This window comes from Bombyx mori, chromosome 11 (genome assembly GCF_030269925.1).
Source record: "Bombyx mori chromosome 11, ASM3026992v2".
In the NCBI taxonomy this organism is placed as follows: domain Eukaryota; kingdom Metazoa; phylum Arthropoda; class Insecta; order Lepidoptera; family Bombycidae; genus Bombyx; species Bombyx mori.
This window is the reverse complement of record NC_085117.1, coordinates 13,602,304-13,630,269: the sequence shown is the minus strand read 5'-3', so window position 1 is coordinate 13,630,269 and position 27,966 is coordinate 13,602,304. Positions and strand designations below refer to the sequence as shown.

General features: G+C 34.2%; 4 protein-coding genes and 1 non-coding gene across 12 annotated transcripts; 1 reads left to right on the top strand and 4 right to left on the bottom strand.

The window, feature by feature from the left end:
* Positions 1-13: 13 nt before the first annotated feature.
* On the bottom strand, positions 14-4,390 carry LOC101736378 (testis-expressed protein 47). Of its 2 annotated transcripts, XM_004932911.5 has the most exons (6): positions 3,469-4,390; positions 2,869-3,036; positions 2,183-2,365; positions 1,830-1,985; positions 1,015-1,168; positions 14-362 (listed from the first exon to the last, which is right to left on the bottom strand). In XM_004932911.5, exons 1-6 carry the CDS (start codon positions 3,538-3,540, stop codon positions 193-195), a joined length of 903 nt encoding a protein of 300 aa, XP_004932968.1. In that variant the 5' UTR covers positions 3,541-4,390; the 3' UTR covers positions 14-192. The 2 variants fall into 2 exon arrangements, with proteins under 2 accessions (XP_004932968.1, XP_062527200.1); XM_062671216.1 differs by lacking the exon at positions 2,869-3,036.
* Positions 4,391-4,474: 84 nt separating this feature from the next.
* Positions 4,475-9,560, bottom strand: LOC101736496 (uncharacterized). Of its 2 annotated transcripts, none has more exons than XR_009974326.1 (5): positions 8,538-9,560; positions 6,683-7,609; positions 6,368-6,600; positions 5,822-6,118; positions 4,475-4,813 (listed from the first exon to the last, which is right to left on the bottom strand). XR_009974326.1 is itself a non-coding variant. In XM_004932912.5 (5 exons), exons 1-5 carry the CDS (start codon positions 8,588-8,590, stop codon positions 4,569-4,571), a joined length of 1,548 nt encoding a protein of 515 aa, XP_004932969.2. In that variant the 5' UTR covers positions 8,591-9,560; the 3' UTR covers positions 4,475-4,568. The 2 variants fall into 2 exon arrangements, 1 of the variants encoding a protein (XP_004932969.2); XM_004932912.5 differs by having other exon boundaries at positions 4,475-4,724; positions 5,940-6,118.
* A 293-nt stretch (positions 9,561-9,853) lies between these two features.
* Positions 9,854-13,800, bottom strand: LOC732932 (DEAD box polypeptide 5). 6 transcript variants are annotated; one of them, XM_038013638.2, is made up of 6 exons: positions 13,687-13,800; positions 13,442-13,510; positions 12,041-13,060; positions 11,623-11,861; positions 10,786-10,964; positions 9,854-10,402 (listed from the first exon to the last, which is right to left on the bottom strand). In XM_038013638.2, coding segments are annotated over exons 2-6 (1,620 nt in total). In that variant the 5' UTR covers positions 13,444-13,510; positions 13,687-13,800; the 3' UTR covers positions 9,854-10,222.
* Positions 10,592-10,729, bottom strand: LOC119629207 (small nucleolar RNA SNORA57). The gene has a single exon (XR_005245256.1). It is a non-coding gene; the product is annotated as a small nucleolar RNA SNORA57 (small nucleolar RNA).
* A 2,376-nt stretch (positions 13,801-16,176) lies between the features above and the next one.
* On the top strand, positions 16,177-27,888 carry LOC101744526 (histone deacetylase HDAC1). Its single transcript, XM_004931383.5, has 11 exons — positions 16,177-16,440; positions 16,808-16,920; positions 16,996-17,113; positions 17,908-18,008; positions 18,734-18,977; positions 19,347-19,523; positions 19,713-19,815; positions 19,997-20,231; positions 20,615-20,704; positions 21,798-21,942; positions 23,088-27,888. The coding sequence occupies exons 1-11, from the start codon at positions 16,392-16,394 to the stop codon at positions 23,162-23,164; spliced, it is 1,452 nt and encodes a 483-aa protein (XP_004931440.3). The 5' UTR covers positions 16,177-16,391; the 3' UTR covers positions 23,165-27,888.
* Positions 27,889-27,966: the final 78 nt, after the last annotated feature.

The window sequence follows — 27,966 nt, the reverse complement described above, 5'->3', positions numbered from 1 at the left end:
TGATACAAAAAAATGCTTCTTTGGTTTTTAATTAACTGTATTTTGTGAAATAATTCTCAGGTCATGATTATGATAATTAATATATAGGGTCCATACGGTACGTAACAAAGATGAAAGATCATTCAACATGTAAGTACCTACATTTTTTTGAGTCACGTCATATTTTACAAGTGCCGTGCCGTAATCAGAACTTCAATCACTTGAGGAACTTCCGCTTTGCGGTTCTTCTCTATCTTCGTCTTCTGTCTCCTTCTTAACTATCTCCCAAGGCATTACCGGCAAAGGTTCGACGAACGAGTCGTCTACCTTTAACTTGTACAGAAGGCGAGGTGTAAAATGTGTCGGTAGAGGCCATACACTCTCTGGAAATTGACATCAATCGTTAATCTAAGTTAACAAGAGCAACGAATTAAATTCTGACAAAAATCTTCCACTTATATCATCTAAATTCTCGTGATTCGTACTGTAATTTCTAAAATGTTATTACTTAAAAGAAACGTGGGTTAATTACTTTTAACAGCATGGGCAATGGAAATTATTGACACTTTGATTCCATCCTAAGCTATCACAAAATACAAAGCCGCCGTCGCCCGAAAGATTTCTCCGGTTCTCTATCGGATTCCCCGGATTCACTCTCGGTGCTTTTAGGACCCTCAAACACCGGTCACCGTCCTCATCGAACTCACCAAACAGTTCGAAGAGCGAACTAACCCATAGACGCAGCCCACTAAGTTTCTAGCCGGATCTTCTCAGTGAGTCGCGATTCCGATCCAGTGATAGATTCTGCGGTGCACTGCTCTTATTAGAGCTAGTGTTAGCAAATTCTCTCAGGTTGCACCCCTGAGCTCACCTACCCGTCTAGGAGTAGCTTGAATAGCCTCTTAGGCTACCAGTGAAAAGGTAGGAAAAAGAAAAGAAAAAAAATTCATACCAGCTTACTGTCGATTCGTATATGTGACTATATACTTCGCGAACTATACAAAAAATATATTTTTTTATTGAAAATATAATTACCAAAATAAAACTGATGGTCATCAACCCTTCTATGCAAATCGTAGGTTTGTCTGAGGTCTCGAATATAAGAAGACTGCAGTAAAAAGTCTAAAAGTGCTGCTTCGGGTAAAGATTCAATTCTAGGATCCACAGCATTGAGACCCTCAAATGATAACTGCGAGGTGAAGTTTATTTTAATCGAATAATTATCAGGTTTTTACTTAAAGTACTTTTTTAGTTTTAAATGCTTTTAAAATATCAGATTTTCACAATATAAGACAAACTTCTGCAGGATAGATATGTGTCGTTTGTTCAATTTTAGAGATTCAGATCAATACTGACCTGTTGACAAAATGATCCGGTTCGTACGACCCGTTCAGTCGAACGTTTGCATTACCGTTTATCGCATCAATTTATGACGTCATTAATATTATCAGGTCACTGGCTGGATAAAGTTTAGTATTGAATAACAGTTTAAAGGAACTGTTATAGTTCGATTGTTTACGTGAGATCAAAACAATTCAAATGCGTTATGCGTCATTATGCGACAACGAACACCAACCGAAACGGGCGCGGGGCGAGACCCGGCAACCCGCAATGACCCGAATGACTGTCATATGGTTCTTTTCTTCTGATTCGTAGGTTTTGTTAAATGAGTCGATCTAGTGAACGACTCATATTTTTTGAAGTGACCCTATCGTTCGCGCGGATTTTGAGACCCGGGTCGTTTCATTCGTTCGTTCGCGAACGACACATATCTACTGCAGGATTCATAAATTTCATAAATGAGTTCTAAGTTTCTATACAAATAAACGGTACAAATATTTAAACTCAACCTTTTCATCGGCCTTCAAAAGATCACATAATTTTGTGATTTTATTGAGGCAAATCTTCAATTGTTCCATGTGCTCTGAAATTGGTCCGTTTACGTCCAATCTGCCAACTAAAGATGGCGGGTGGGCGGTTAATGCTCGCCACCGTGCGAAAAATAGCTGAGAAATAAATATTACTTTTCTTAATACACATAAACACCATTTAGTTTTCAGAGTGAATATTAAGGTGGGCCAAAAAGAGCTCAAACTTTACCAGAATTTTTTTTTGTACCTAACAATATTTAAACAATATTTTGTAGTACCTAAAAAAAAAGTTGAAAGTTTTTTTTGGCCCACCCTAATGAATATGCTTATACCGTGCTGATCGAATGATAAACCATTAACATTTTCAGCCTCCTGAATATCTTCGGTTCTGATTTATCTTTGTTCTCCAAAAGGACTGCACGGTCCGTTTCCGTGGATTTTTTCATTCTCTCAATCCAGTCAATTTCTAACTTAAATAAAAATCTCAAGTGTCTGTGTAATGTGTCCTCAGAGCCCTGTTGAAAATATCAACTAAATTCCTTAAGCTTAGACATATCCAATCCGATACCTTCAACAAATCAGGGTTTAATAGTAATTTTGATTATTGCATATTGTTCACGGGCTCCGACAATCACTCAACACCGACTGGGCCCATGTACTGCAATAACAATTAAGTTTTTTATTCCAGTATCTCGCGTTTGTTCTGTCATTCTATAAACCCTGTTATATCTTATTTCGCTATAAATATTTTTGCCTTGCGGATTAAACTCGCATTTGTACCTACCTACTTTTTTCACTACCTGACCGACTCCAAAGATGGAGAAAATACTGTGATCGACTTTATGTATGTTCACCGAGATGTCATTTATGGTCATTTTGAAAAAAAAAATTAATGTAAACACTCGAGTTGGTGCCATTGCTATGTTTAAATGTTTAACTCTTGAAAACCTTATTTTTTATTATTAATTATGTGTAAATTTATTAATACTTCTTCTGTACATAAATATGAAAACATTACCTCTAAAATATGTACAAAATAACTATCGTAGACCAATAACAGTCCGTATACATGGATTTCACAATAAGCAGAGTTTACATCATGTACAGATTTCTCGAACGCTCTTATTATTTCTTCCTTAGATAATGTATGTTCACCTATATATATCATACGAATAGCGTATGTTTTCTGAAAAAGAAACATTTCAGTAACATCATTAACATCATTAACATCGGTAAGAAATGATGTTACCGAAAAGACGAAGACGACAGTAAACTTTTAATAACATGCAACTTAGTATCAAATAAGTGTTACCTTCAAAGCAGTCATTACTACCTACTATAATTTACTGCATCATCTGAATGAACTAGATCACTCATCATCAATAGAGAAAAATGTGTAGAACATAATTTGAAAACTTATCACACGGTATTCAAGTAATTCAGCGACATGTGAAAAGTTCGCATTTGGATTAAATTCCAGCAAATGTCCTACATATAGAAAATCAGTTGGATACTGGAGAGCACGGTTCACGCATTTTAGTTAATATAGAATTACTTTTAAGGTTTCCATCACTTATGAAATTTAATTAGTAGGTAGTGAAAAAATCTAGGTACTAACTAAACCAAGTTTCTGAAAATTTTCCTCTACTACATCCAAAACAGATCGAACGTCAAGATCGGGCAAAGCCATCTCCTAAAATGGTTTGTTTATAGAACTCATATCATTTCATTATTTTCCGTATTAAGTACACTTTTTTCGTTTAGCTTAAATTTCAGACACACGTCAAAATAAGATACTTGAAGAAAAAACAACAAAATAATCACTGCGTTACGATGTTTACATCCAATTACGTCAGTTTGTTGTCATGGTAATGGTCACGCCATAATGACGCTCTACCGTACTAGATCTAGGTACTCTGGTATAGGATTTGATATTAGGTACTCTCAGGGTAGGTTTTCTGTTTTTTTTTTCCAAAATTCAAAGTGTTCTGTAATTAAGAGTTGGTTCCCTATCGATTAGATAACAAAAGAAAAGTTTGCATTATAAGAATTTGATATTTATTAGTTTTTTCTAAGTTCTCTAAATGTTTATGGAATTATTGAAAATTATTTTATAATGGTCCTTATTTGACAAACATTTGTGCTATGCAACAAATGCAACATTTAAACCATTCCCCTTTTTATTGTGGCTGTTCTTTGATTTAATATTGAATTGAAATATGTAAAAAGCTTCAGTAGACCACCGCATTAAAAATTTATTGGATCATATTCCACACTACACTATACATAAGTTCCACTCTGGTATTCGTAAAGTGAATTAATCTTTTATCTATATTTGGTTATATATTATATTTAGCGGTAGGCAGCGGCTTGGCACTGCCCCTGGCATTGCTGAAGTCCATGGGCGACGGTAACCACTCACCATCAGGTGGGCCGTGCGCTCGTCTGCCTACAAGGGCAATAAAAAATAAATAATAATATGGTAGGCAGCGCTTGGCTCTGCCTCTAGCATTGCTGACGTCCATCAGTGACGGTAACCCTCACCATCAGGTGGGCCGTATGCTCGTCTGCCTGCACGGGCAATAAAAAAATATACAACGATAATGGATTTAAAAAAATAACAATCGGCTACACAACTATTTATTATCACATTAGTAAAATTAAACAAGATATTGAACACTACTTAATATAGCTGTAACTGCAAGGAAATTACATAACTTAGTAATATCTATCATTTCTAAATCTGTTCCATTTTTTACTCGCATTATTACTAAAGTTGTACGGCTTCTGGAAGCTTTTCTTTTTGTAAAATTTTTCAGTGGATTTCGTGATGTCAAACGAGCGAGCCAAGTCATACAATTCTTTGGGGATATCCTGAAAATTAACAAAAGATGTTACAATAATATTATTTGTAATAGTTTACAGATTATTCTGCGAATTAGATACTCTTACACAGTTAATGACTACATAAATTACGAAACGGCTTAGTTTTTTGAAGTTATACTTCTTTAGGCGCGTTATGTAAAATTGATGAGAATGAAACTTTACGATGCGCGCGCACCGTGACACAAAATTAACAGAAATGAAGTTGCCCACTAAATCGCTCATTACAATACGACCGACGTAACTTGGCGAGTCTGAATATAGCCGCAGGTGAATTTTCCGAACCGTACCGAGAATTACCGAATTTATACGATGTCAAGAAAAGGATGTCCAACATGCGTGTTCGAGGATGTTGTTTAATTGGTTTTTTTTTTCAAATTGATTAAAGTTTCAATAAATAAAAAAAGAAATAAATTAAATAAAAATAAAGTATAACTTCTTACGCGCGTACATAAGTACACGCACCCTTTTTATTTATTGCCATTGTAGACAGATGAACATACGGTCCATCTGATGGTGAGTGGTTACCATCGCTCATGGAGAACAGCAATGCCAGACGCAAAGCCAAATCGCTGTCTACCGTTAATCTACACAAGCGTTTGAAATAGGAATTCAAATTCGTAATTTTAATTGTTTTTTTTTTATTGCTTAGATGTGTAGACGAGCTCGCAGCCCACCTGGTGTTAAGTGGTTACTGGAGCCCATAGACATCGACAACGTAAATGCGCCACACACCTTGAGATATAAGTTCTAAGGTCTCAGTATAGTCAGTATAGTTTGTAGTCGTCGTGGCCTAAAAGATAAGACGTCCGGTGTATTCGTGTGTAGCGATGCACCGGTGTTCGAATCCCGCAGGCGGGTTCCAATTTTTCTAATGAAGTACGTACTCAACAAATGTTCACGATTGACTTCCACGGTGAAGGAATAACATCGTGTAATAAAAATCAAACCCGCAAAATTATAATTTGTAATACCTTCTCTCATGTTACGACGATGATGGCAATTTTAATAACGACGACAATTTTAAATCAGTAAAATGACGATTTAAAATTGTCTGTAAAACTTAGTAGGATAAAAATAATTCCCACTTTATTTAATTTGACTTATATTAATGTTAAAAAAATCATTCGTTTATATATATAATTATCAGTACAATAATGCTTTATGTATATACCCACAGCTATGATTGATGACAAAAATACATACCTGTTTAGCTTCTTTCAAAACTTCTATTAAATCCTTTGCCTGTCTTGCATTTTCTTCAGTGAGTATAGAATGAGATATGCCCTTGTTATCTTGACGCCCTGTTCTACCTATTCTGTGAATATAATCTTCAGATGTATTGGGATAGTCATAGTTTACTACGTGTGTCACTCCATCAACATCTGAAAAGAGAAAAATATGGTTATGTTTCTGACTAAAGCTTGATATGATTGATACCTTTTGTGATGATAGGGTCTGAAAAAAAACCATCCTATTACAATGTTTTATTAGCATTATTTACACTCCATCATTTTAGTACAGCTAAATAAAACAATAATTTCGAAATATGCTATTGTTTTTTATTTTATTAGTGGGAGCCTGTCTCAAACAATACTATTATGTATATATGATAAGTCACTGATATTACTCACCAAGACCTCTAGCTGCAACATCTGTAGCTACTAGTATATTAGTCTTTCCAGTTTTAAATTTGTTGATGATCATATCTCTCTGGAGTTGTGTTCTATCCCCATGAATACCTAGAGCTGGCCATCCATTTCCCCGAAGCACTCTCTCAAGATAGTCCACAGATTTCTTAGTGTTTGTAAATACTAATGTTTTACCAAAACCTAAACCAGATATTTTATGCATTATCTCTGTAAACCTAGAATTAATGAAAGAAATTTAACAATAATTGTAACCAGAAGTTTAGCAATAAACAATAATTAACTCCAATATTAACTCACTTCTCGGCTTTTTCGTCTTGTTCACATACATGGACAATTTGTTGTATGTTGCGGTTGGCAGACAACTCAGTAGAACCAACATTGACCTGGACAAATTCACCTAAATAATCTTTTGCAAGAGTGCGGACTTCCTTTGGCCATGTTGCTGAGAACATCAGGATTTGCCTCTCTAGTGGTACTCCTTCTAAAGCTTGACGTATCTGAGGTTCAAAACCCATATCCAGCATTCGGTCCGCTTCATCTAGCACCACATATGTACACCTGCTTAATGTTGTTGTCTTAGTAATAAGAAAATCATTCAGTCTTCCTGGAGTTGCAATTACTATGTCAACTCCAGCTTGTAACTGTGCTGCTTGTTTACTTCTATTTGCTCCACCGTAAATACAAGCACAGCGTATACCTAATTGCTCATTAAAATCCTGTGCCACCTGCTCTATTTGTCTTGCCAATTCCCTAGTTGGGGCAAGAACCAGAACAATTGGTCCTCGCCCCTTTTTTGCTTTATTTTCTTTAATATGAACAACAGCTGGTAAAAGAAAAGCCAATGTTTTTCCGGTACCTGTTTGTGCTATACCCACAAAGTTTTTACCACTCAAAGCTATTGGCCATCCCTGTGACTGTATCACAGTTGGTTTTGTGATACCTTGCATCTTCAGAAATGTTTTTATATATTCAGGAAATCCACTGGCTTCTATGTCAACAAAAGGACTGGGTATATCTTGACCAATAACAGTAATGCTATTATCACTTCTGTAATCATCATCTTCCTTTTTCTGCTCAGTTTTTACAGAATAAAATCTTAAGATTTGTAGCTCTCGTAGTTTTGTACCTTTTAATATTTGATTGTGCAATATAGAATATTGAACCTTGGGAATAATGTGAGTGTGAAATACATTTGTTTCTACTATTTGTTGTTTGTAAGGTAATCTGAAATAATAAATGTTCACAACATATTATTACAAGTTAGGGTTCTAGATAAAATAGTGGGCAGATTATTCTAAAAAAAATGTTTGTAAATTAACATCATTGGCTAAATTTAAAAATAGTTAGTTAGTATAGTTTTTAGTATTTTTTGGTTTGTAGTTTGTACTTGTGTTTGCTTTTCGCAAACTGTTTGTAAGCCTTCTACCAAGGACATTATTATTATATTCGTCATAATTTAATTTGAAATAGATAATTTTTATCTTTCTTCATTGCATATTATAGTCTGATCAGTTAAAAAAAGCGTATTAAAAATGATTAAGGTTAAGATGAAATTGTAAGAATTAATTATTAGTCATGATTATTTATGAGGCATCTTCATAAAAAAAGCTGTTATTTTGATTTATAATCCTATTATCCATATATAATTTTTAACCGTAGGATTTCATCAACTTCATCATCATCAACAACATATAATGATTTCATCATAAGTGCTTACAAGACTGTTGTTGTATGTAGAGAATCAGAAAAAATTAAACAAAAAATGCAGATAAAAACAAGCTTGCAAATAGTATCTACATGTTCGCAATTAGGTGGGCTTCATCGCATGTAAGTCTAATTGTTTTGTATCTAAATCTAATTTCATGATCAGCAATTCCACAGGCACAGCTTAACCAAGCCTAACACTAAATAACGCAAAACAAGATTATCATTCTTACATTTTAATTATTATGGTATATTATCATTAATTAGTTTTGTATGGTACTGTTTCAATGTTCAGAGTTTGTAAATCGCGACGCAAATTAAATTTGAAAGTACATCGGGTGCCGACTCGCATATATCTAATTTACTAATTAGTAATTTTTTCTTGACTTATAGTTATGAGGTTATGTCACATTGGGTTAGGTTAAAATAAAAAATATTTAGTACTTACAATTTGGACAACTCCTTTCGTTTTAATAACCTTGTGAGCACATTTAAAGCCATTTTCAATTTATTTTTGTTTTTAACCAGACATGCGATGAGCTATTTCAATGAAGAAGTTTAAATACGAATAGATAAAAACACATTTCCTTGCATTAATATGTATCGCAAGCGGTTGAATAGTTCTGTACTGCTATATCTTTATGGTACCTATGCTATTAAACCACTTGTATCAAATTTATAATTTTGCTTTTAGTTCATAGGTAATATGTGCGTACATTGTACACAATTTTTCTTTACTTCATTAAATTCAGACTTCGGATTCTTTTTTTTTTAGGGATTTTATGACCTGGTAACAGAGACCTTTAAGTCATGTCTTATTTTTATTTTATTCTTATTTTTATGAAAAATTATAATATGGGGTGAAATGAAATGAAATGATCAATTTGGGTCATTAATCAACTGAGATGAAACTAAATGAAAAGAGATGACGGTGGTCATTTACTGAGATTTTTTCAGTAGACTTTTTGGAGGATCCCGAGAAGCTATCTGCAGCAGTTTTATTTCATTTTCCCACATTTGTGCACTTTCACAGAATATGAAACACTTAATAAACCACCGTTATTACACATTTAAACCCGAAGAAAAACTACATAGACAAAACCGCTTTACCGCAGCAGTTCCCGAGTGCTGCACGAGCTTTTTTTAAATACCTCATTAAAAATTACATTTATGATAGTTAATGGTACTGCCATCTGCTGGAGCAACGAAAAACTAATAACACGACATCTAGTGGCTGACGCCCGTAAACAGGGTGTGCTAAGTGAAACGACATAATAGCTCGCTTTCTACCTTTCCAAGACAGAGGTTCGCGAGACGCTGTCAATTTTCTCTCCTGCTCGTACTAAATTGTATATTTTCTCTCTAGCCGTAACGAATTTGTCGCGGGATAACACCGTCCTAGTTCCACTTCATGAAAATGTGGTTTTCACATTGAAAACTCACTTGAAATTGATTTTTTAGGCCGTTTTCTGTGAATCGATTCATTAAGTTAGGTAAAATTTGGATAGACGTAAAAATTATTTTTTTAAGAAGATTAAAGGCAAGATTTGCGATCCAGCACTCAGCCCAGAAATACTTTTGACACTTGACTGCAAGAAACCCTCACTGTCCAGAAGCTATAGGGAAGTAGGTACATACCTATCTGCAGATAAAGATTATCCCCCTTTCAGTTAAGAGATGAATTTTAATCCAAAAATCTCGGAGTGCATCCAGCGTGACATCTTTGTTTTCCAAGGAAAAGGAAATAATTATAAAAGAAGTCAATTAGTATTCTTAAATTATTTATTCATACAATGTAATTATACAATGAAATGTAACAAGAGTGGAATGACGGCTTAACGCTCTAAATATTAATAAAATTCTACATGAATTTGACGACATTTATTCTACTTGGAAAATTTCAGAGTAAGAATGCACTATTTTGCAAATCTTGGGTAGAATCACAATAAAAAAATATCACAGTTTTAACATAATATAAATAGTGTTACCTATAAAATGTTGGGTCGCTAGTGGACATTACAATAAATAAATTAAACTAGCCACAACTGTAATATCCAAACAGGATCTACAAATCATAACATTTATCTATATTACGAGGATTCACCCTCTTAGAAATGCCAACAAAAATCTTATTTAATAGTCGTCAAATCGTTTGTAACCACTGCCCCCCCTTTGGCTACTCTTGCCAAAATTGCTTCCGCGTTTAAAAGAGCCGCCACCACCTCGTCCACCTCCGCCGAATCTGTTCCTGTTCCACCCGCCGCCACCACCACCGCAACGGTCGGCCATCGACTGCAGTTGTGGGCTAATAATCTAAAAACAAACAATATAAAATTGTAATCTATGCCCAGCTACAGTACAATAACATATCAAAATATAAAGTGAATGAATACTTGTTGAATCTACAAATGTTTCGACTTTGACAAAATCCTTTCCTGATATACCAAGAGAAATCTGATAAATCATGTAGAATGCAGGAAAAAATCTAGACTTTATTTAATAAAATGTCACAACATTTGAGGATGGGATTCAGGCATTTGTTTAGCATGAACACCGAAGGCATATAGCTGTATTTAATGTACCTCATACTTGCATTCATGTCACGCTATTGAAGAACGTACCCATGCCAAAGGTATGAGGAATGATTTTAATTTAATTGTATATTATTTATTTAATTGTAAAATCAAACTTCTAACCTGATTAGCTTCTTGTAGAACAGATACCAAATCTTTGGCTTGACGGGAATTTGAAGGGGTAAAGAAAGCATATGATGTTCCTTTTGATTTTGAACGTCCAGTTCTCCCAATACGATGGATGTAATCCTCCGACGAATTTGGATAATCAAAATTTATTACATATTTGATACCATCAACATCTGTAATACACAAATTAATTTTAAAGATCATAATTAATTTAATTAAGGATTTAGTTATTATCTTGAATATCTCACTTTTACTTACATGTTTGTATGAGCTACACAGATAATAACAAATATAACAATGTTGCCTCTCACTGAGAACCCTGGAGTCTAAAGAGGGCAAATCTCTAATTTTAATTTCAAATCTTTTGTTTTAATATTGCCCAAGACTCCACTGGCCGAAACAGAAAACCCTTGACCTCTTGCCGATCATCAGTCAAGTTTTTCAACAATGCACCAATCATGTTTTCTGACCTTATTTTTCAATTGAATAACGCATAGTAAGTGCATCACCAGGTTTTCAACTTTCAAGTCTATCCGCAGTTACGGACAAACCATCAAGCTTTCCGGCCTCGGGTCCAAATGTAGTGAAAGGCACTATGAGGCACCATTATAGTGACGAGTTATTGCATTCTCTACAGTTTACAACTGAATCAGTCACTCATCTACAAATCCAGTAAAGTAATTTGGCATTCAATTGCCAGTTTTCAAATAGAACACAATAACTTTCCGCCAGTGCCTCTGAAATTATAAATGAAATTATATTTATAAATTAATAATTAATTTGTATTTTTTATCATAAGAATTAAGTAATTTGATTAAAAAAATATCTCACCAAGCCCTCGAGCTGCAACATCAGTTGCTACAAGAATACTAGCACGACCTTCCTTGAACTGATACAGAACTTCATCTCTTTCTTGTTGAGTTTTATCGCCATGCATGCAAACAGCTGGCCAGCCATATCTCCTTATGTTCCTTGATATGTTCTCAGCTTTTCTCTTGGTTTCAACAAAAATTATTGTTTTCGCACCAGGTTCTTGACTTTGTCCAATTTCTTGCAATAATACATTTAATCTGAAATATAAAGCATTACATTGTCATTGCCAGATTATTCATCTTGTTTAAAGTAATAGTACTTAAACATCAGATCTTCTTAGAGGAAATTTGTTGGTCAAATCATGAAGTTATTCATTTTAACAACAAATCATCATTTTTCAAAACAATTACTAAAATTAGTTGGAAATTCTACTCACTTATTTTCTTTTTCATGTTCTTGACAAATATCTACAATTTGAAGAATGTTGTGATTTGCGGAAAGTTGTAATGATCCTATATTGATCTGAATGTAGTCTCCCAAGTAATCCTCAGCAAGTTTCTTCACTTCTTTGGGCCAAGTAGCTGACCACATCAAAGTCTGTCTGTCTGGGCGTATTTGCTCAATGATTTTTCTGATTTGTGGTTCAAATCCCATATCCAACATACGATCAGCCTCATCAAGAACTAAATATGTGCACCGCTGTAAGTTGGTTGTGCCCTTTTCCAAGAAATCAATTAATCTACCTGGAGTAGCAATGACTATTTCTACTCCCCTCTCCAAGTCCCGGGCTTGCTCTCTTTTAGGAGCACCACCAAACACACACGTGTTACGAACATAAGATGTGTGTCCAAAATCTGCAGCAACTTGCTGAATTTGTTGTGCTAACTCTCTGGTAGGCGCCAAGACCAAAGCAATCGGACCATCACCTCTCCGAATAGGCGGTTGGTTGTTTATGTGCACAATGGCTGGCAAGATGTAGGCCAACGTTTTGCCGGAACCCGTTTGGGCTACGCCAACTAAATTCTTTCCAGACATAGCTATCGGCCAGCCTTGAGCTTGAATGGGCGTCGGTTCTTTGTAACCCATTGTCTTTACACCTTGTTGCACATAATCAGGAAAATTTGCTTCTTCAAAGTATTGAATAGGATTATGAACCTCAACGCCACTTACAGTTACCTCGTGATTATTTCTGTACTCTTCGACTTCATATGGTGATCTTTTGAGAACTGTAGGATGTGGATCATAAAAGTTTTTGTTGAAAGGTTGGAGCGAAACAGAATCCCAATCTGGGCGACGCATGTTCTGACCTCCAGAGAATTCTTTTTTCCCACCAAATCCTCCAGATCCTCCAAATCTATTGCCACCGTTGCCAAATCGAGAAGAATTATCGCCGAATTTGTTGCCTCCTCCAAATTTGGAACCACCGTTTCCACGGCTATTATTCCAGTTACCAGACCTAGTGCAAAGGAAAAAATCAATACATTGCTTCGCGCTTGCGCTTAACACGCCAGAAGTAACAAAAACGTTGCCATTATTGTCAATGCGCATGCGTGAACAGCTAAAGACAAAATGGCTTCATGTAGATTTGTTAAAATGGATAAGTATGAATTAAATAAATGCCACTACACACTTTCTAAATTAAAAATCATTTCAAAACCAAAATAGGTTTTAAAAAGATCGTGACAGAGAAATAATCTTGTGATGAAAAACCGAAATTCAATTTAAACAAGACAATTCTAGCTTTCGTGGTAGATGGCCTTTTTGACCATTATTTTTGACTAAATTAATGGAAATACTCTCACATCTGAAATATACGTTTAAATAGAGTAATACTTACATGATTATTTTTCGGATTTAGTTGAAGATGTTTATTTAAACTATGGATTCTTTCTGACGCAGGGTCCACCTAAAAGGAAAAGATAAAAAATTCTGATCACAATTTGCGCTGCACCAACAAAATAGTTTCACGGAATTTGATTCACGCAGTTTCGGAATAAGGTTTTGCAGGACGAATAGAACTTAGAATATTATTCAACTGACAAATCAATAATTCGAACAAATTTACGTGAAGTGACGTCCTACCTTGACCACTGCTGCGCGATGAAAGAATGAAAGGATGAGAAGAACAGAACCAACTTCCTCCATGAATGGGATTGGGAACTGTCAAATCGATATCGAATGGAACTTGTTGTTTTAGTGTAGGGAAAAATCACAGTTTCGAAGCGAATGAACGGTCTAAGTTCGAATAATCGTGTCATCCAATAAATAATTATTACATGAATTAGTTCAGGGACAGCTAATATACAGGGTGTCCCAAAAATAATGGACAATCCTGAAACACCTCATAGTAGAGCAAATGGGGACTGAAAAAAAAAATTTTTTTTAGTTAGTCCCCAAATTAAAAATAAAGAAAAAAATACCAAATTAAGTTCAGATTAGCTTTTATAAAAAATTACACTGGCTACTCAAACGATTTCCTGCATATTTCTTAGTATAGTCCATGTAGAATATTATAACACCAAAAGCCTGTAGATTCCATTTATTTGTAGCTGTTGTATATTCCAGAAACGCACAGCAGTATGGAAAATATAAATTTCTTTTTTAAATAGTAATTTGGGTACTACCTGAGAATTTGTTATTTTATTTTTTATTTTGTGTTCCCAATAGGTTTTTCAGGATTATCCATTCTTTCTGGGACACCCTGTATACATGAGTTAGTTCGGTAAAACCAAAAGGCTCTTTAGTAACCAAATAAAAAATATACAAACTACAAAACAAATTAAAAAAATACATTTTGTAGTCAAGCTTCATTGGTAAGCACAGCTATTTGTATACTTCTTCTAAATTCTTTTCAATGCCATATTTTATTTTTCCGAATGTAAATGATTTACCTGGAATTTAAATTATTTACGAATCAATAATCTACAAGAAAATATTGCATTAACCTACTACTACTAATCATCTCTAATAAATGAAGTTCGAATTTAAAGTCCATATGTTGAAATAAATTTGATCGTCCTGTTTATCTTGACTTGGGTAAAGCAATGAAATAAATTATAGGAGAACTTTATATCAAAATGAGTAAAAATAGTAAAATGGGTATCGAGATATATTCAATTTCGAAATCACAATAGTATTTCGATTTTAAATAGCTACACATCCTTAAGTTGAATTGAAGAATGAAAATTTTTAAGGTACAAATTCCTGAAACCTTTGCTACAAGTTCACGTGAACTAATTTCAGTGTTACAATATTAATATGATTTCTAGTTCCTAAGTTTCTTCTACCTTCCAAGGTGAATTCTACCATTTCCTTGGACATAATTAGGAATGTACGTAAGGAGTATAAAATTACGCACTTGCCGTAAACTGCAGCTTCTTCAATCTTTCAATTCCCAAAGATACATTTTGTTACAATTTTATTTAAAACTAGCTGACCTGGCAGACTTCGTAGTACCTCAATCGATCAATGAAAGAAAAAAGAAATTCACCCGACCGGGGACACATCAAAGGAAAAACAAAATTGTTATTTTTATTTAATTCCGAGCATTTTCATATTTATCTACCTTTTAAACCTTCTCTGGTCTTCCACAAATAATTCAAGACCAAAATTAGTCAAATCGGTTCAGCCGTTCTCGAGTTTTAGCGAGACTAAGTTAGAACAACAATTCATTTTTATATATATAGATAAATGAATTGCTAAAAAAATGAATATATATATATATATAAAGATTCAGCTGTGGTAGTTTTTTAGAATATCGTATCCTTTATGTTGACCGTGTATTTCTAATAACATAAGAGGCAACGTGCGGAATTCTACGAATGGTTCTATTAAATTTTATATAAAAAATGCAGTAGGTAAGTTTTGTTGTGTATTGTGGTGACCACACACCATCAAGTAGACCGTATGGTTGTCAGCATAAGTATATTGCCAATAAATTCAATGATGATGATGATGATGATGATATGAAAATTTTCCCTCAGTATAGACTTTTCCACTTGGAACTTGAACTTGCTACCTTGAACAATATAGATAAATATACTTGAGACCTTAGAAAGGTGGGTGGCGCATTTACGTTGTAGATGTCTATGGGCTCCAGTAACCACTTAAGACCAAGTGGGTTGTGAGCTCGTCCACCCATCTAAGCAATAAAAAAAATGCTACTAACAATAAAAATCTATTAATATTACCATCTATTTTTTTCCCCTGCCTATTCCCTGGGAGCCAAATAGAGAGACACACAATTGAAATTTAATCAAAGAACCATTTTTCTAACAGAATTTTATAACCTTGTATTTTAAAAGTGTTTGCTCTTCTCTTAAAAAAATAAGATAATGAGGGATATTCCGTGCCTGAACTAGGTAAACATTTCGCGGAAGAGCCGCAGTTGAGGAGCTAAAGAGCAGCATGCGAGCCGCAAGCCGATCGCTGGCCTAAGGGGCTGTTCTAGCTGCCAAGTAATTCATGCTTATGATTGTAATGCTACTACCTACTGTGAACTGTGGCTTCACTTGATTTCTATATTTAATCTACTAAAAATCATTCAATTTAATCAATTCATTCATTCGTTCATTGAATATCTGTAACTTTTAGGTCAGTCAACTTCACTGTAATGAAATTGTCGTACTCTGAAGTTGCATTTTGTTCATCTTTCAATTATTTTATGAAGTTTTTTTGTGTGGATTGTCAAATTAAAGCACAGCGGTGTGGTTTTTATTTCTCTTTAACATTTTTAAGTATATTGTAATAATTTTATTAAAAAGTAACCGTTGAAGAAATAATTAAAAATGTCTATGCAACCGCACAGTAAGAAAAGAGTGTGTTACTATTATGACAGTAAGTAAAATAAAGTTTTACCCGCCACGGATCTCCATTACATCGCTAGTAACTTAAGAATTAGTTTTTGTATTATAAATAATTAATATGCGTAGTATTCATATTTTAAATACAAATTTCCACACGGCCTAGCTCTTTTAAGAACTTCAGAGATTTTAAAGCTTGTCTTAGGATTTTTATGACATTGTTAACTCAGTTCATTGTTTCATTTTACGACGTCTGTACAGCGTTCCGCGTTCCTATTGGGTACACGGACTTGCTCGTATTACGATGTACGAGGTACAGACGGCTAAATATGAAGCCGTAAAATGATTTAAGTAACATGTTAATAAAAAGTTGAAAATAATGCGTGTTATTTTTATTAAAGGCGATATTGGAAACTACTATTACGGACAAGGGCATCCAATGAAACCTCACCGCATACGTATGACCCACAATTTACTCCTCAACTATGGACTCTATCGAAAAATGGAGATTTATGTGAGTACTGAAATTACCTTTTAAGTGTAAGTTCTTCAATGATTTGAGATTTTATAATTATATATTTTTAAACAGAGGCCTCACAAAGCCACAGCTGATGAAATGACAAAATTCCATTCAGATGATTACATTAGATTCCTGCGTTCTATTCGACCTGACAATGTTTCTGAGTACAACAAACAAATGCAGAGATGTAAGTTATTACTAATTATTATCAATATTATTTAAAAAAAGTATTAATTATTCATAAATGCTTTAATGAAAATGTATTACCCTTGAAGACTTACCTGTTAAAGCTAATATAACAGTAGAGTTACTTATTTAGTGTGTTATTTTATATTAAACTATATTTTTTCAGTGTATAATATTATAATAGATTTGTCCCACAGTTTCAACTATGTTCAGCTTACAATAATGTGAATCTACTACAGTGGAATCTTACTATATTCATAATTTGTATAAAAAGATGATGAAAATAATAGATTGAATACAGCATATTTTGTGTAAAATTGTGGAAAATTCCTTTGATTCACTGCTATGACACTGAAAAAAATTCCTAAATTCAAATCTTTGACTATACCACAGCATCTAGTTGTGTCAGTCAATTGTCACACTGCTTGATAAGTATAGATATAACATACCAAAATTATAAAGAAAAAAAACTACTTTCCTGTATGAGCACTCTCCTTGTCTGCAGCCTGTTTAGTTGAAACCAATGTATCTGCTGTTTATTGCAGGAAGAAAACCTTTATAATGTACATATTTATTTAAAGAGTATGGTGAAAATGGTGTACAATCCTATTGGTTTTTTGTTAAAGTTCCTATAGTTCAAAGCATCAACCAAATTATTTTTGACCTATCCCTCAATCTACTGATGGGTAATATCCTATAAACTACATACCTTTATTAGTGCCTGATCACATTCAGGGATGATATGGAAAATATTCAACTTATTGAATGTGACTAATTTTAATATACATTTTGCAGTTAATGTAGGTGAAGATTGTCCTGTTTTTGATGGCCTGTATGAATTTTGTCAGTTGTCTGCTGGGGGTTCAGTTGCAGCAGCTGTAAAACTGAATAAGCAGGTAATTAGTCTTATTTTTTTATTTATTTTATTTTGTTAAAACAAGTTTTTCAGTTTAATTAGTGGCGATGAAAACTGTAATTTATTTAAAAAATCAGAAATAATATAACAGCAATTGTATACATGACATTAAACAATAAAAGTAGTTTTAATTACATCCTCTACTTACATATGCCAATGAGAAAGTATTATTTTCATTTGTTAAAATTATTATAATTTTACCTTTTTAGTGTTTTAACTTTAAAATGGTTAAAGACAGATGAGCCCCAACCTGATATTAACTGATACTGTGTCAGAGATGAATAGAACACTTAAATTGTGTTTATATTGATTTTAAAACAATAAAACAATAGATTTTTCTTATCTTGTGAGATTTCTAATTTGATTCTGCAAGTTTTCTTAATTTTATAATTATATAGTTATATAGGTTTCATTTATAGTTATTTATAACTATAAAATTAAAACATGTTTGTACTGATTTTATTATTGTTATAATTTTTTTTTTCCTTACACTATAAGTTAGATTAGTTTTCGTTATCGTGTTGTTTTGTCGTAATTGTAAGGAACGTTGATATACAAATTCAGCACTTTATAGTTTTGTCGTGCGCACATAACTTATGTTGCAAGCCAGATTTTGTTTTTTTTTTATTTGTGTTTTTTATGTATCTTTAGCTTGTGATGTGTATTGTGAGCCTAATAAAAAATAAAAAAAATAAATTGTTTTAGGCCTCAGAAATATGCATAAACTGGGGTGGTGGCCTCCATCATGCAAAGAAGTCTGAAGCGTCAGGTTTCTGTTATGTTAATGACATTGTTCTTGGCATATTGGAGTTGCTGAAATACCATCAAAGAGTACTATATATTGACATAGATGTGCATCATGGTGATGGTGTTGAAGAAGCTTTCTACACCACGGACAGAGTAATGACCGTTTCCTTTCATAAATATGGAGAATATTTTCCTGGAACAGGTGATTACATTACTTATTTCTATTTAAACTTGTTCAAAACATTAAAGTTTATTTGAGTAATATTGAATGATTAGCACAAAGATATTTGTACCTTTTTATCACATGAAACTGAGAAAGATAAGTAATTGCAGCACTGCATTTGTTACCTTGTACATACAGCGCTGACTGTACACTCTACATCTAAAAGGTGTGTACACAATTTTACAATGATTGTACATTTTTCTGATCTAACAAAAGAGTAATATGACTCATTTAAAAACTGCTACTGGGAGAAAAAAATTAAATTATCTCGAAGATATCTCATCTCATCTTGGGGTTTTCCTATAAAGATTTTATATATGGCAATAATTGATTATCATAATATTACAGGTGATTTGCGGGACATTGGTGCTGGTAAAGGCAAATACTATGCTGTAAATATACCCCTTCGTGATGGAATGGATGATGAGTCATATGAGTCTATCTTTGTTCCCATTATATCTAAAGTTATGGAGACATTCCAACCAAGTGCTGTAGTACTACAGTGTGGTGCTGATTCTCTGACAGGTAACTATAATAACTCTAACTTTATAACTCTTGTGTCACTTTTTATTTGTCCAAGCTATTTGCTTAATCTAATTTTTTATGAAATTGAATTGATTCTGAATGTCGTAAAATCACTCATACCAATTAATAACTAAATAATAAAAATTTAGTTAATTACTGTAACTAAAATACCTATTTTTATTATACAAGGTGACAGATTGGGTTGTTTCAACTTGACTGTTCGAGGTCATGGACGCTGTGTAGAACTTGTCAAGAGGTTTGGACTTCCATTCTTACTAGTCGGCGGAGGCGGGTAAGTTGTTTTAAATATAAGACTATGTTTCACTTTTAGATAGAAACTGAATCATTATCTTTACTACTTAAGATATTTAAATTACTAGGTCAAAATAATGTAATCTCTTAATTTTTTCACAACAACTAGACTATTTTCTTTAACCATCTTTTCATTGCTTCATGTGTAATAAATTTCACAGATATACCATACGTAATGTATCTCGCTGTTGGACTTACGAGACATCTGTTGCACTTGGTGTGGAAATAGCCAATGAACTACCATATAATGACTACTTTGAGTACTTTGGGCCCGATTTCAAACTACACATATCACCAAGTAACATGTCCAATCAAAACACACCCGAATATCTGGAAAAGATAAAAAATAGACTGTTCGAGAATCTCAGAATGCTCCCACATGCGCCAGGAGTACAAGTAAGTGTTTTCCAAATTACTACATGACTAGATAAAGTTCTGATTACGATTGTTAGTTTTAACGTGTTTCCGATATTTCGCCGCTGCTGCAAACGCCATGTGGTAGGATGTTCGGAATAGATACATCTATCTCTCTAGTACTTTTTCAGTTGTTACCTAAGTTTTTCTTGTCCAATAATAATAATCAATCAAATAATAAGCAAGATTCGTAAGCGGGGTCTCTTAGTACAGGCTTGCACGCTTAAAAGGAGACCCCAATCATTGTATTATTTTAACTCGCTTTTGAAAATAAAGTAGTTTTGTATTTTGTAATTTTTTTTGTAGGCATATTTTTTTACGTTGTTTACTTTTTAAAACATCACTAAAATTCTTTATTCCTCTAGGTGCAAGCCATACCTGAAGATGCTGTCAATGATGAGTCAGATGATGAAGATAAAATAGACAAAGATGAGAGATTACCACAGAGTGATAAGGTATGATTTAAAAGTGGATTTAATCACACAGTGTTTTCCAGTAAGCCCAATTTTAAATATGCGTTTAAATATTTAGTAAAAATATTAATTATTTATTTGGGTGAACTAATTAGTTTTGTTATACATGGCTTTGAGGATAAAATATTGAACAAGAATAAACCCATAACACATTTATTCAGTTAAATATCAAAATTACAGATAGTTAAAATCTCAAAAAAATTTGCAGAATGTTATTCCAAACTCACTAGTATCTAATATGCACAAGTATTCACTCTTTTTCATTAATATTATTTTGCAAAATTCCCTTTGAATCCCTTGTAACTTTTTACTGTATTTATTTTCGTTGGTTTCAATTCGGTTCTTAAATCCAATATCAGTATCGAGTTCGAATGAGCTTTACAATTCACTAAACGTTCCTCGCACGATACAATATGTTTTCGTTATTTTTGTTTCCACTATTTGTGAGTGCTTTTCGTGGTTAAGAGATAGATCTCGTTGCCGCGTGCTGCATTTGTAACAGTACCGTAGATTGGGGGAATCGGGACCCTTTCCAAATCCAGCACAAGTTTTCAATGGTTTTTCTTAGGGTTAATACCAATAAAATTGAGATTAAAATGGTTCCGGAGGCTTAAATTTGTGATGAGTTATTATACATAGTTCATAACAAAATATACACAAAATCTGAAAAAACTAGCTTGACCCCATTCACCTTGGCTTTGGGGTGAATCATATTACGTATGGGGACAATACAGTTTTTCGATAGGGCTGGCACTATTAAGCTGTTAGGTAGGTACCTAACTTTAGGTAATTAATTTTTAATATCTTTAATGAGTTAAAAAACTATGATGACTAAATTAAACTATTTAATATTCTAAAAAAACTAAATAAAAGTAATTTTCAGTTCAACAAAGTTAAATCTAACTCAACTCAACAAAAGTATTGTGACATCCCAGATTTGTCCCTATTCGAACTTTAGTCTCTATTCCCCCCAATTTACTGTAAGATATTTCTACAGTCTGCTCTAAGTGGTGTGCGACATTGCGACCAAGCAAGATTTTGTAGTAACAAGATTTGAATGTGATACGCAAAACAGGACAAGCGCATCGCTAACGACGGCGAGCTGTCGGACTCCGAGGACGAGGGCGACGGGCGACGCGACAACCGAGCCTACCGCGCGCCGCAGCGCAAGCGTCCGCGACTCGACAAGGAACCCTTGCAGATCAAGGACGATCTTAAACGTACGTACACACATCACGTAAAACAGCGATCGGGGAAACTTTTTTATTATTACCCCAAAATATTTTTGTGTAAGTTAATATTACCCCATGGCGAAGAACAAAAAGAAAGTAATCGCTTCTTTTTAGTATCTTTCATATTATAGCCCCCATGATAATTTTAAAAAGAAAACAATAACTAAAAATTTAACGTTTCTAAAGAAGATTCACTTCAATATATACTTTTTACTCACAAAAGTTTCATTTTTACCCTCCAAAATTTAATTTTACCCTATTTGGGGTAATTTGCCCCGGTTCCCCGACCGCTGACTTAAAACATCATCGTACACACATCAAATCGAATAAGATAGCCGTTATTTTCAATGCTCTCGTGAAATAAGAAATATTGCTCGCATTGTGATCGTCGTAACAGAAAGTTTATTAATAGTTGAACACCAGGTGGTTCCCGAGATCGTATAGCGGCTACGCCATTGAAATAAACAAATGATTTATAATGCTTTAAAGATATATTTTAAGTCTTCGTGACCTAAAGGACAAGAAGTACTGGTATCGAGCGATGAGTCTGTGCTGGTGTTCAAACTGCCCTAACATGTACCAATTAATTTGTCTAATGAGATATGTACTTAACATTACTGGTGGTAGGGACCTCTTGTGAGTCCTAATGGGTAGGTTCCACTCCGCCTATTTCTACCGTGAAGCAGCAATGCGTTTCGGTTTGAAGGGTGGGGTAGTCGTTATAACTATACTGAGATTTTAGAACTTATATCTCAAGGTGGGTGGCGCATTTACGTTGTAGATGTTTATGGGCTCCGGTAACCACTTAACACCAGGTTGGCTGTGAACATCGGTAATGGCAATTACTACCACTGCTAAAGACGTGAAACCATTCATTTGAGTATGTAATATAGCTGGATTCGAATAAATGGAAATAAATTCTGCACTATGCATTAATGTTTCTCAGAACATTGTGCTGCAAGAAAATGGTTTTGATTAATTTCTCATTTATAAAGTAAAATATTACCAAACAGAACTGACGCATCCTTAATAGATCTATACAGACTAATTGGTTCATACCAGGACAAAGTCTGAGTAAGAGAGCAAACTATTTTTTCAAAAATATTGATCGCATTACTTATTGCCATTTACAGCTGATGACATGAAGGATGACGTTAAAAACGTTAGCAACGCGGAAGAATCAAAGAAGGACATGCCACCGAATCCCTGATGAGTGCAAGATTCTAAACGTTATCGTCCATAGTACAGTGCATTGGCACTTTGGGAATAATTACAAACTGAAACTGGACATTCTCATGTTCTGTTTGAGCACAATATCGTGATTTAACGTGGACCTAAGAGACGACTAGAGATAATAGTTTAGTCCTAAATTTTTTTAAGATTCTCTGTTTTCAATGATGACCGTTTATCATTCGTGATTATTTTTTTCACTTTTATCTATTATACGACTGGTTTGAATTGTATATTGTTTTAAAGGTAAAATCGAATGTTTAGATGAAACGTGTTGCCGTCACAGAGACGCTTCAGTTTATTTAAACATTCCTAAAGCTCCAAAATCTTATTGCTTTTGTTGATAAATGGATGTGTACTGATAATGTTGAAGAAGTCAATAAGATCTCATAATGCGTCTGCTATGATAACTCTGAATGTATATTCGTGTGGGAATCGAACCCACGACCCTCGGCTCGACTGTTAGGTTTGACACATCTGCTGTAATCCGTTTAATTTACATTTCATTTTCTTGCGATTATGATAAATCAAATATTCAGAGTTTAATTTAATCAGCCATAAAAAAACCAGTATTTGTTTTGCCTATGGATTTAGTAAAAAATACTCTGTTAATTAATTAGAAAGCTTGTCCTCAACAACTACACTCGCGAGCAAAAGTTTGGAATCACTTACTTGAAATTGGTTCCGTGCGATCTTGTGTACTAAATATTTTTTTGATAATCACAAAAATGAGATCATTTTAAAGATTCAACTGTTAACTTTAAACTGATACCAAATTCATTAAAATCAATTCAGTATTTAAGAAGCTATCCCGGATTAAGTGAAGGAGGTAGGAAAACAAGGAAATATGGAAAAATAATGAGTGAATGAAACAACAAAAAATAATAAACAAAATTTTTATTTAGTCTTAAAATTAATTTTCAGTACTTTGTGTACCCTCCCCTCGCCCTAATAACTGCTCGAAGACGATTCTTCATAGACCTGATCAGCTTTTGAATTGATTTTTGTGGGATACTTTCCCACTCCTCAATCAACGCCGATTTCAGCTCATTCAGACATGAAGGAGCAGAAGTTCTGGAACGAACCTTTCTCTTCAGTTCGTCCCACACGTGCTCAATAGGAATCAAGTCAGGGCTGAGCGCAGGCCAGTCCAATGTGGCGATACAGACTTTTTCAAGGTATTCAGTCGTTACACAGGCAGTGTGACAACGAGCGTTATCGTGCATAAGGAGAAAGTCATCGCTGGTATATCCCGCATAGGTAACGACATGTTCCAGCAGAATATCGGAAATGTACCGGTCCGAAGTTAGACCGCCTGCTCATCCCCCACCAAGCACGAAAACAAGCTCGGTTTTATCGTCGAAAGAAATGCCGGCCCACATCATACAATAGCCGCCCCTAAAACCACTGTTTCAGCGAAACAGCACTGCGTAAATCGCTCCCCAGGCCGCCTGTAGACCCAACCTCTTCGGTCGCTACCCTGCAAACACATCCTACTCTCGTCGGAGAGCAGGACTTGTCTCCATTGCTCAACCTCCCAATCAAGAAGGGTGCGAGCAAATTGAAGGCGTGCTTGTCGGTGAGCTGCCGTGAGTTTCGGGCCTGTGACAGGCCTTTTTGGAGTCAGATTCGCTTGCTTGAGTCGTCGACGAACAATCCACTCGCTGGCTGCTACCCCACGAACATCTCGGAGCTCCTGTTGGACGTCGACACCAGGTAAATGTCGATTTCGGAGAGAGATTGACACGATAAAACGGTCATTCCTCTCCGATGTGCACCAGCGCCGTCCAGATCTTGGTCCCGGGATAAAGCTACAAGTATGCCGAAAGCGCTAGCAAGCTTTTGAAACACTGGACTTGCTTATGTGGAGCCGACGAGCGACAACCCGCTGGCTGAGCACTTCTTGCAATAGGGCTACGATTTGTGCTGCTTCTGTAGGTGTTGTCTCCATTGTCGTACAAGATAAAGGGTTAAAAGTACCGGAGGTGTGTAACGGGCAACGTGTGAAAGTCGACTGATAAAGAAAATCCGATAACAGGTGCTTTTATAGAGGGTAATAAGTTGCAACTTGCGACGTATCAATCAATTGAAACACGTCTTTTTCGTTATTCCTTCACTTAATCCGGGATAGCTTCTTAAATACTGAATTGATTTTAATGAATTTGGTATCAGTTTAAAGTTAACAGTTGAATCTTTAAAATTATCTCATTTTTGTGATTATCAAAAAAAGATTTAGTACACAAGATCGCGCGGAACCAATTTCAAGTAAGTGATTCCAAACTTTTGCACGCGAGTGTATTTCGATAATTTTCATAGATGTGTTTGATATAACGTTTAACTCTCTTTATATGCAACATTGAGTTATCATAGTACAATCAAAGAACTTAGTTTCATAAGATTTTATAAATATATAAGGTTAATTATACTCATGGGACGAAGAAAAGGTAGTGGATTTTATATTTATGCCTATTAATTACACGTTCGTTGCTGGCTCTTTGGCAAAAGGGCGTGATCCCATATCGCTTACTTAATCAAATGTTTGATGTATACACAAACTGCACAAACCTTTGATTAAATGTTGGTCAACTTTATTCGGGCAGAGCATACAGAGAACTGAGCCTAGAAAAGTGCCAGCACAAGATAATAAAAAAAATGAAATCGCACAGAATATTACTGGGGATGTATTATTATGATTTATTAGTCGTACACTAGCACCTGGTTTCCATTTTTAATTGTAATGCATAGGTTATATTAATGCTGTACTGGATTGATAACAAATTGTTTATTAAAATACACGATATCTACAAAGACTCCATTGAATTCAGCATTTATAGTAATAAAAATTTAATAAAACAAACATACCTGTGACGTCACCGCATCCTTACCCAGCACATCTATAAACCCTTACCGACCGGCTTTTTTCTGAATCCGGGTTTCGGGCCTTAGTTATCGTGATTGTATGTTAACTTCTCTAGTTGAGTACCTATATACTTAATACATAATATATTAGATAAAAGTAATGGAACACTTGTTAATTTTATATTTTCTAAGATTGATTTGAATCTAGGAATACAGAAAATGAACCTAAAGTCAGTCAGATACTGCTCATATTTTGAGTTATTTTTGTATGTATTATTTGAATTATTATTAAAATATGAGCTGATGATAGTATTGAAAGAGGTGTCGTCACAGGACAGCCAAGTCAATTAAGTTTTCGTACAAAAACTATTATCATTTAATAAAATGTATGTCATTTTAATTAGACTGTTTCTTTTTATTTTTATTATTTAACCTTTTGCGATCCTTAAACTATATGTTGAATACGTATAGACTCTGGACCTCATAGGGTTAAACTGGTTTCTCAAAACCAGAACTAGGATATTAAATATAGATATCGTGTTGTATTTTAATTAAAATACTATAGAAAGTAAGAATCTTCTGTGTATCTATATCCGTAGTTAATTTATATGAGGCATTATTTTTTGCACTTTGTAAATGTACTCTTTTGATACAATCACAAAGTGTTAAGATCGCATTTAAATCATTGATTTCATCCATGGACGGTAGGTGTTTATACTTTTATTACAGGGCAGATCTTTCTTTCACAGATGGATAGATGATGGTTAGTCCGTATAGTTTTTTCCCAAGAACAAAATTTCTTGAAGCTATCCAAAATGTTTCGAACAAATTGCATAGCCTTAGATCAATTTTGTTTAATAAGATCAATAAATAGCTCGACAACTATAAAATGCGATATGCAATAGAAATACTATTAAAGAAATGTTCTTATCAAAACAGCATCGAAGTTACTTAGTTTTTTAATGACGTAGCAGTCATCTAAAATAATAATTTTTTTACCATTTTCTTAGATGGAGATACTACTTCACGGCTCAACTGGTTGTAAGTGGTTACCGGAGGCGATAGACATCAAAAAAATAAATCCCTACCTACACCCATCTTGAGACTTGAGTCTTAGTCTTATGTGTTTTGCAGTACAAAGTCTGCCCACCATCCTTCAAACTGAAACGCATTACTGCTTTCCGGCAGGAATAGGCAGGGTGGTGCTACCTACTCGTGCGAACTCAAGACGTCTTACCACCAGTAATACTTCAAGTAGTACTACTTCTCTCATAGTATTTTATTGGTGACGTCATTACATCATTAAATTTGCATCCTTCATTTGTTTCACTACTATTCCACAAGTTTCAAACGTATTTGAATAGATTATAAATGAATTATCATTTTCATTTGGTGAAATAAATTTGTAACAGATTGTAAACTTCATTGGGCAGAGAAGTTTATTAAATAAGATTACGTCGTAAATTAGTTTGTAAACATTTTATCACAGAAGATACTAGTTTTATATATTTCATAAGCTCAATAAAATATTATTTTGTAGTCTAGCTTAGTGATATCCAACACTAAGAAAATCCAGCACGTAGTCCACGGATGCCTGTAAATGTAAAATTGAGTACAAGAAACAGTTATATTTTCGAAACAAAAATAAAAGTTCACGTTTTGATGTTCCATTACCACTCGCAAGTCGCAACGAATGATTGTGGTTCAAATGATTTATTGAGCTTAAGGAACATTTCAAGTAATTCTAATGCTAAATCTTAAGTTTTAATTTGACAATTATTTAAATATAGTGTAAGTTTGTAAAATAAATAGTTTTTATTGTTTTAAATAAATATAATGTCTAATTTTGCGGTATTTTACTATAGAAAATTCCAAATAAAATATGTCCCAAAACAGATGCCCCGTCAATAGGTTAGGGTTTTG

Coding starts and splice junctions, on each gene's coding strand:
- LOC101736378 (XM_004932911.5), bottom strand. CDS start 3,540: ATGGCTTTGCCCGATCTTGACGTTCGATCTGTTTTGGATGTAGTAGAG. Junction 2,366..2,868: donor ATTTTGTACATATTTTAGAG/GTAATGTTTTCA, acceptor TATTTTCAACAG/GGCTCTGAGGACACATTACA. Junction 363..1,014: donor TGACCATCAGTTTTATTTTG/GTAATTATATTT, acceptor GTCAATTTCCAG/AGAGTGTATGGCCTCTACCG.
- LOC101736496 (XM_004932912.5), bottom strand. CDS start 8,590: ATGGCTTTAAATGTGCTCACAAGGTTATTAAAACGAAAGGAGTTGTCC. Junction 7,610..8,537: donor CGAAAGGAGTTGTCCAAATT/GTAAGTACTAAA, acceptor TTATTATTTCAG/ATTACCTTACAAACAACAAA. Junction 6,119..6,367: donor TGTTGCAGCTAGAGGTCTTG/GTGAGTAATATC, acceptor TTCTCTTTTCAG/ATGTTGATGGAGTGACACAC.
- LOC732932 (XM_062670845.1), bottom strand. CDS start 13,152: ATGCGCATTGACAATAATGGCAACGTTTTTGTTACTTCTGGCGTGTTA. Junction 11,862..12,040: donor GAACATGAAAAAGAAAATAA/GTGAGTAGAATT, acceptor TTTATATTTCAG/ATTAAATGTATTATTGCAAG. Junction 10,403..10,785: donor TTCTACAAGAAGCTAATCAG/GTTAGAAGTTTG, acceptor GTTTGTTTTTAG/ATTATTAGCCCACAACTGCA.
- LOC101744526 (XM_004931383.5), top strand. CDS start 16,392: ATGTCTATGCAACCGCACAGTAAGAAAAGAGTGTGTTACTATTATGAC. Junction 16,921..16,995: donor ATCGAAAAATGGAGATTTAT/GTGAGTACTGAA, acceptor ATTTTTAAACAG/AGGCCTCACAAAGCCACAGC. Junction 19,816..19,996: donor TTACTAGTCGGCGGAGGCGG/GTAAGTTGTTTT, acceptor TAAATTTCACAG/ATATACCATACGTAATGTAT.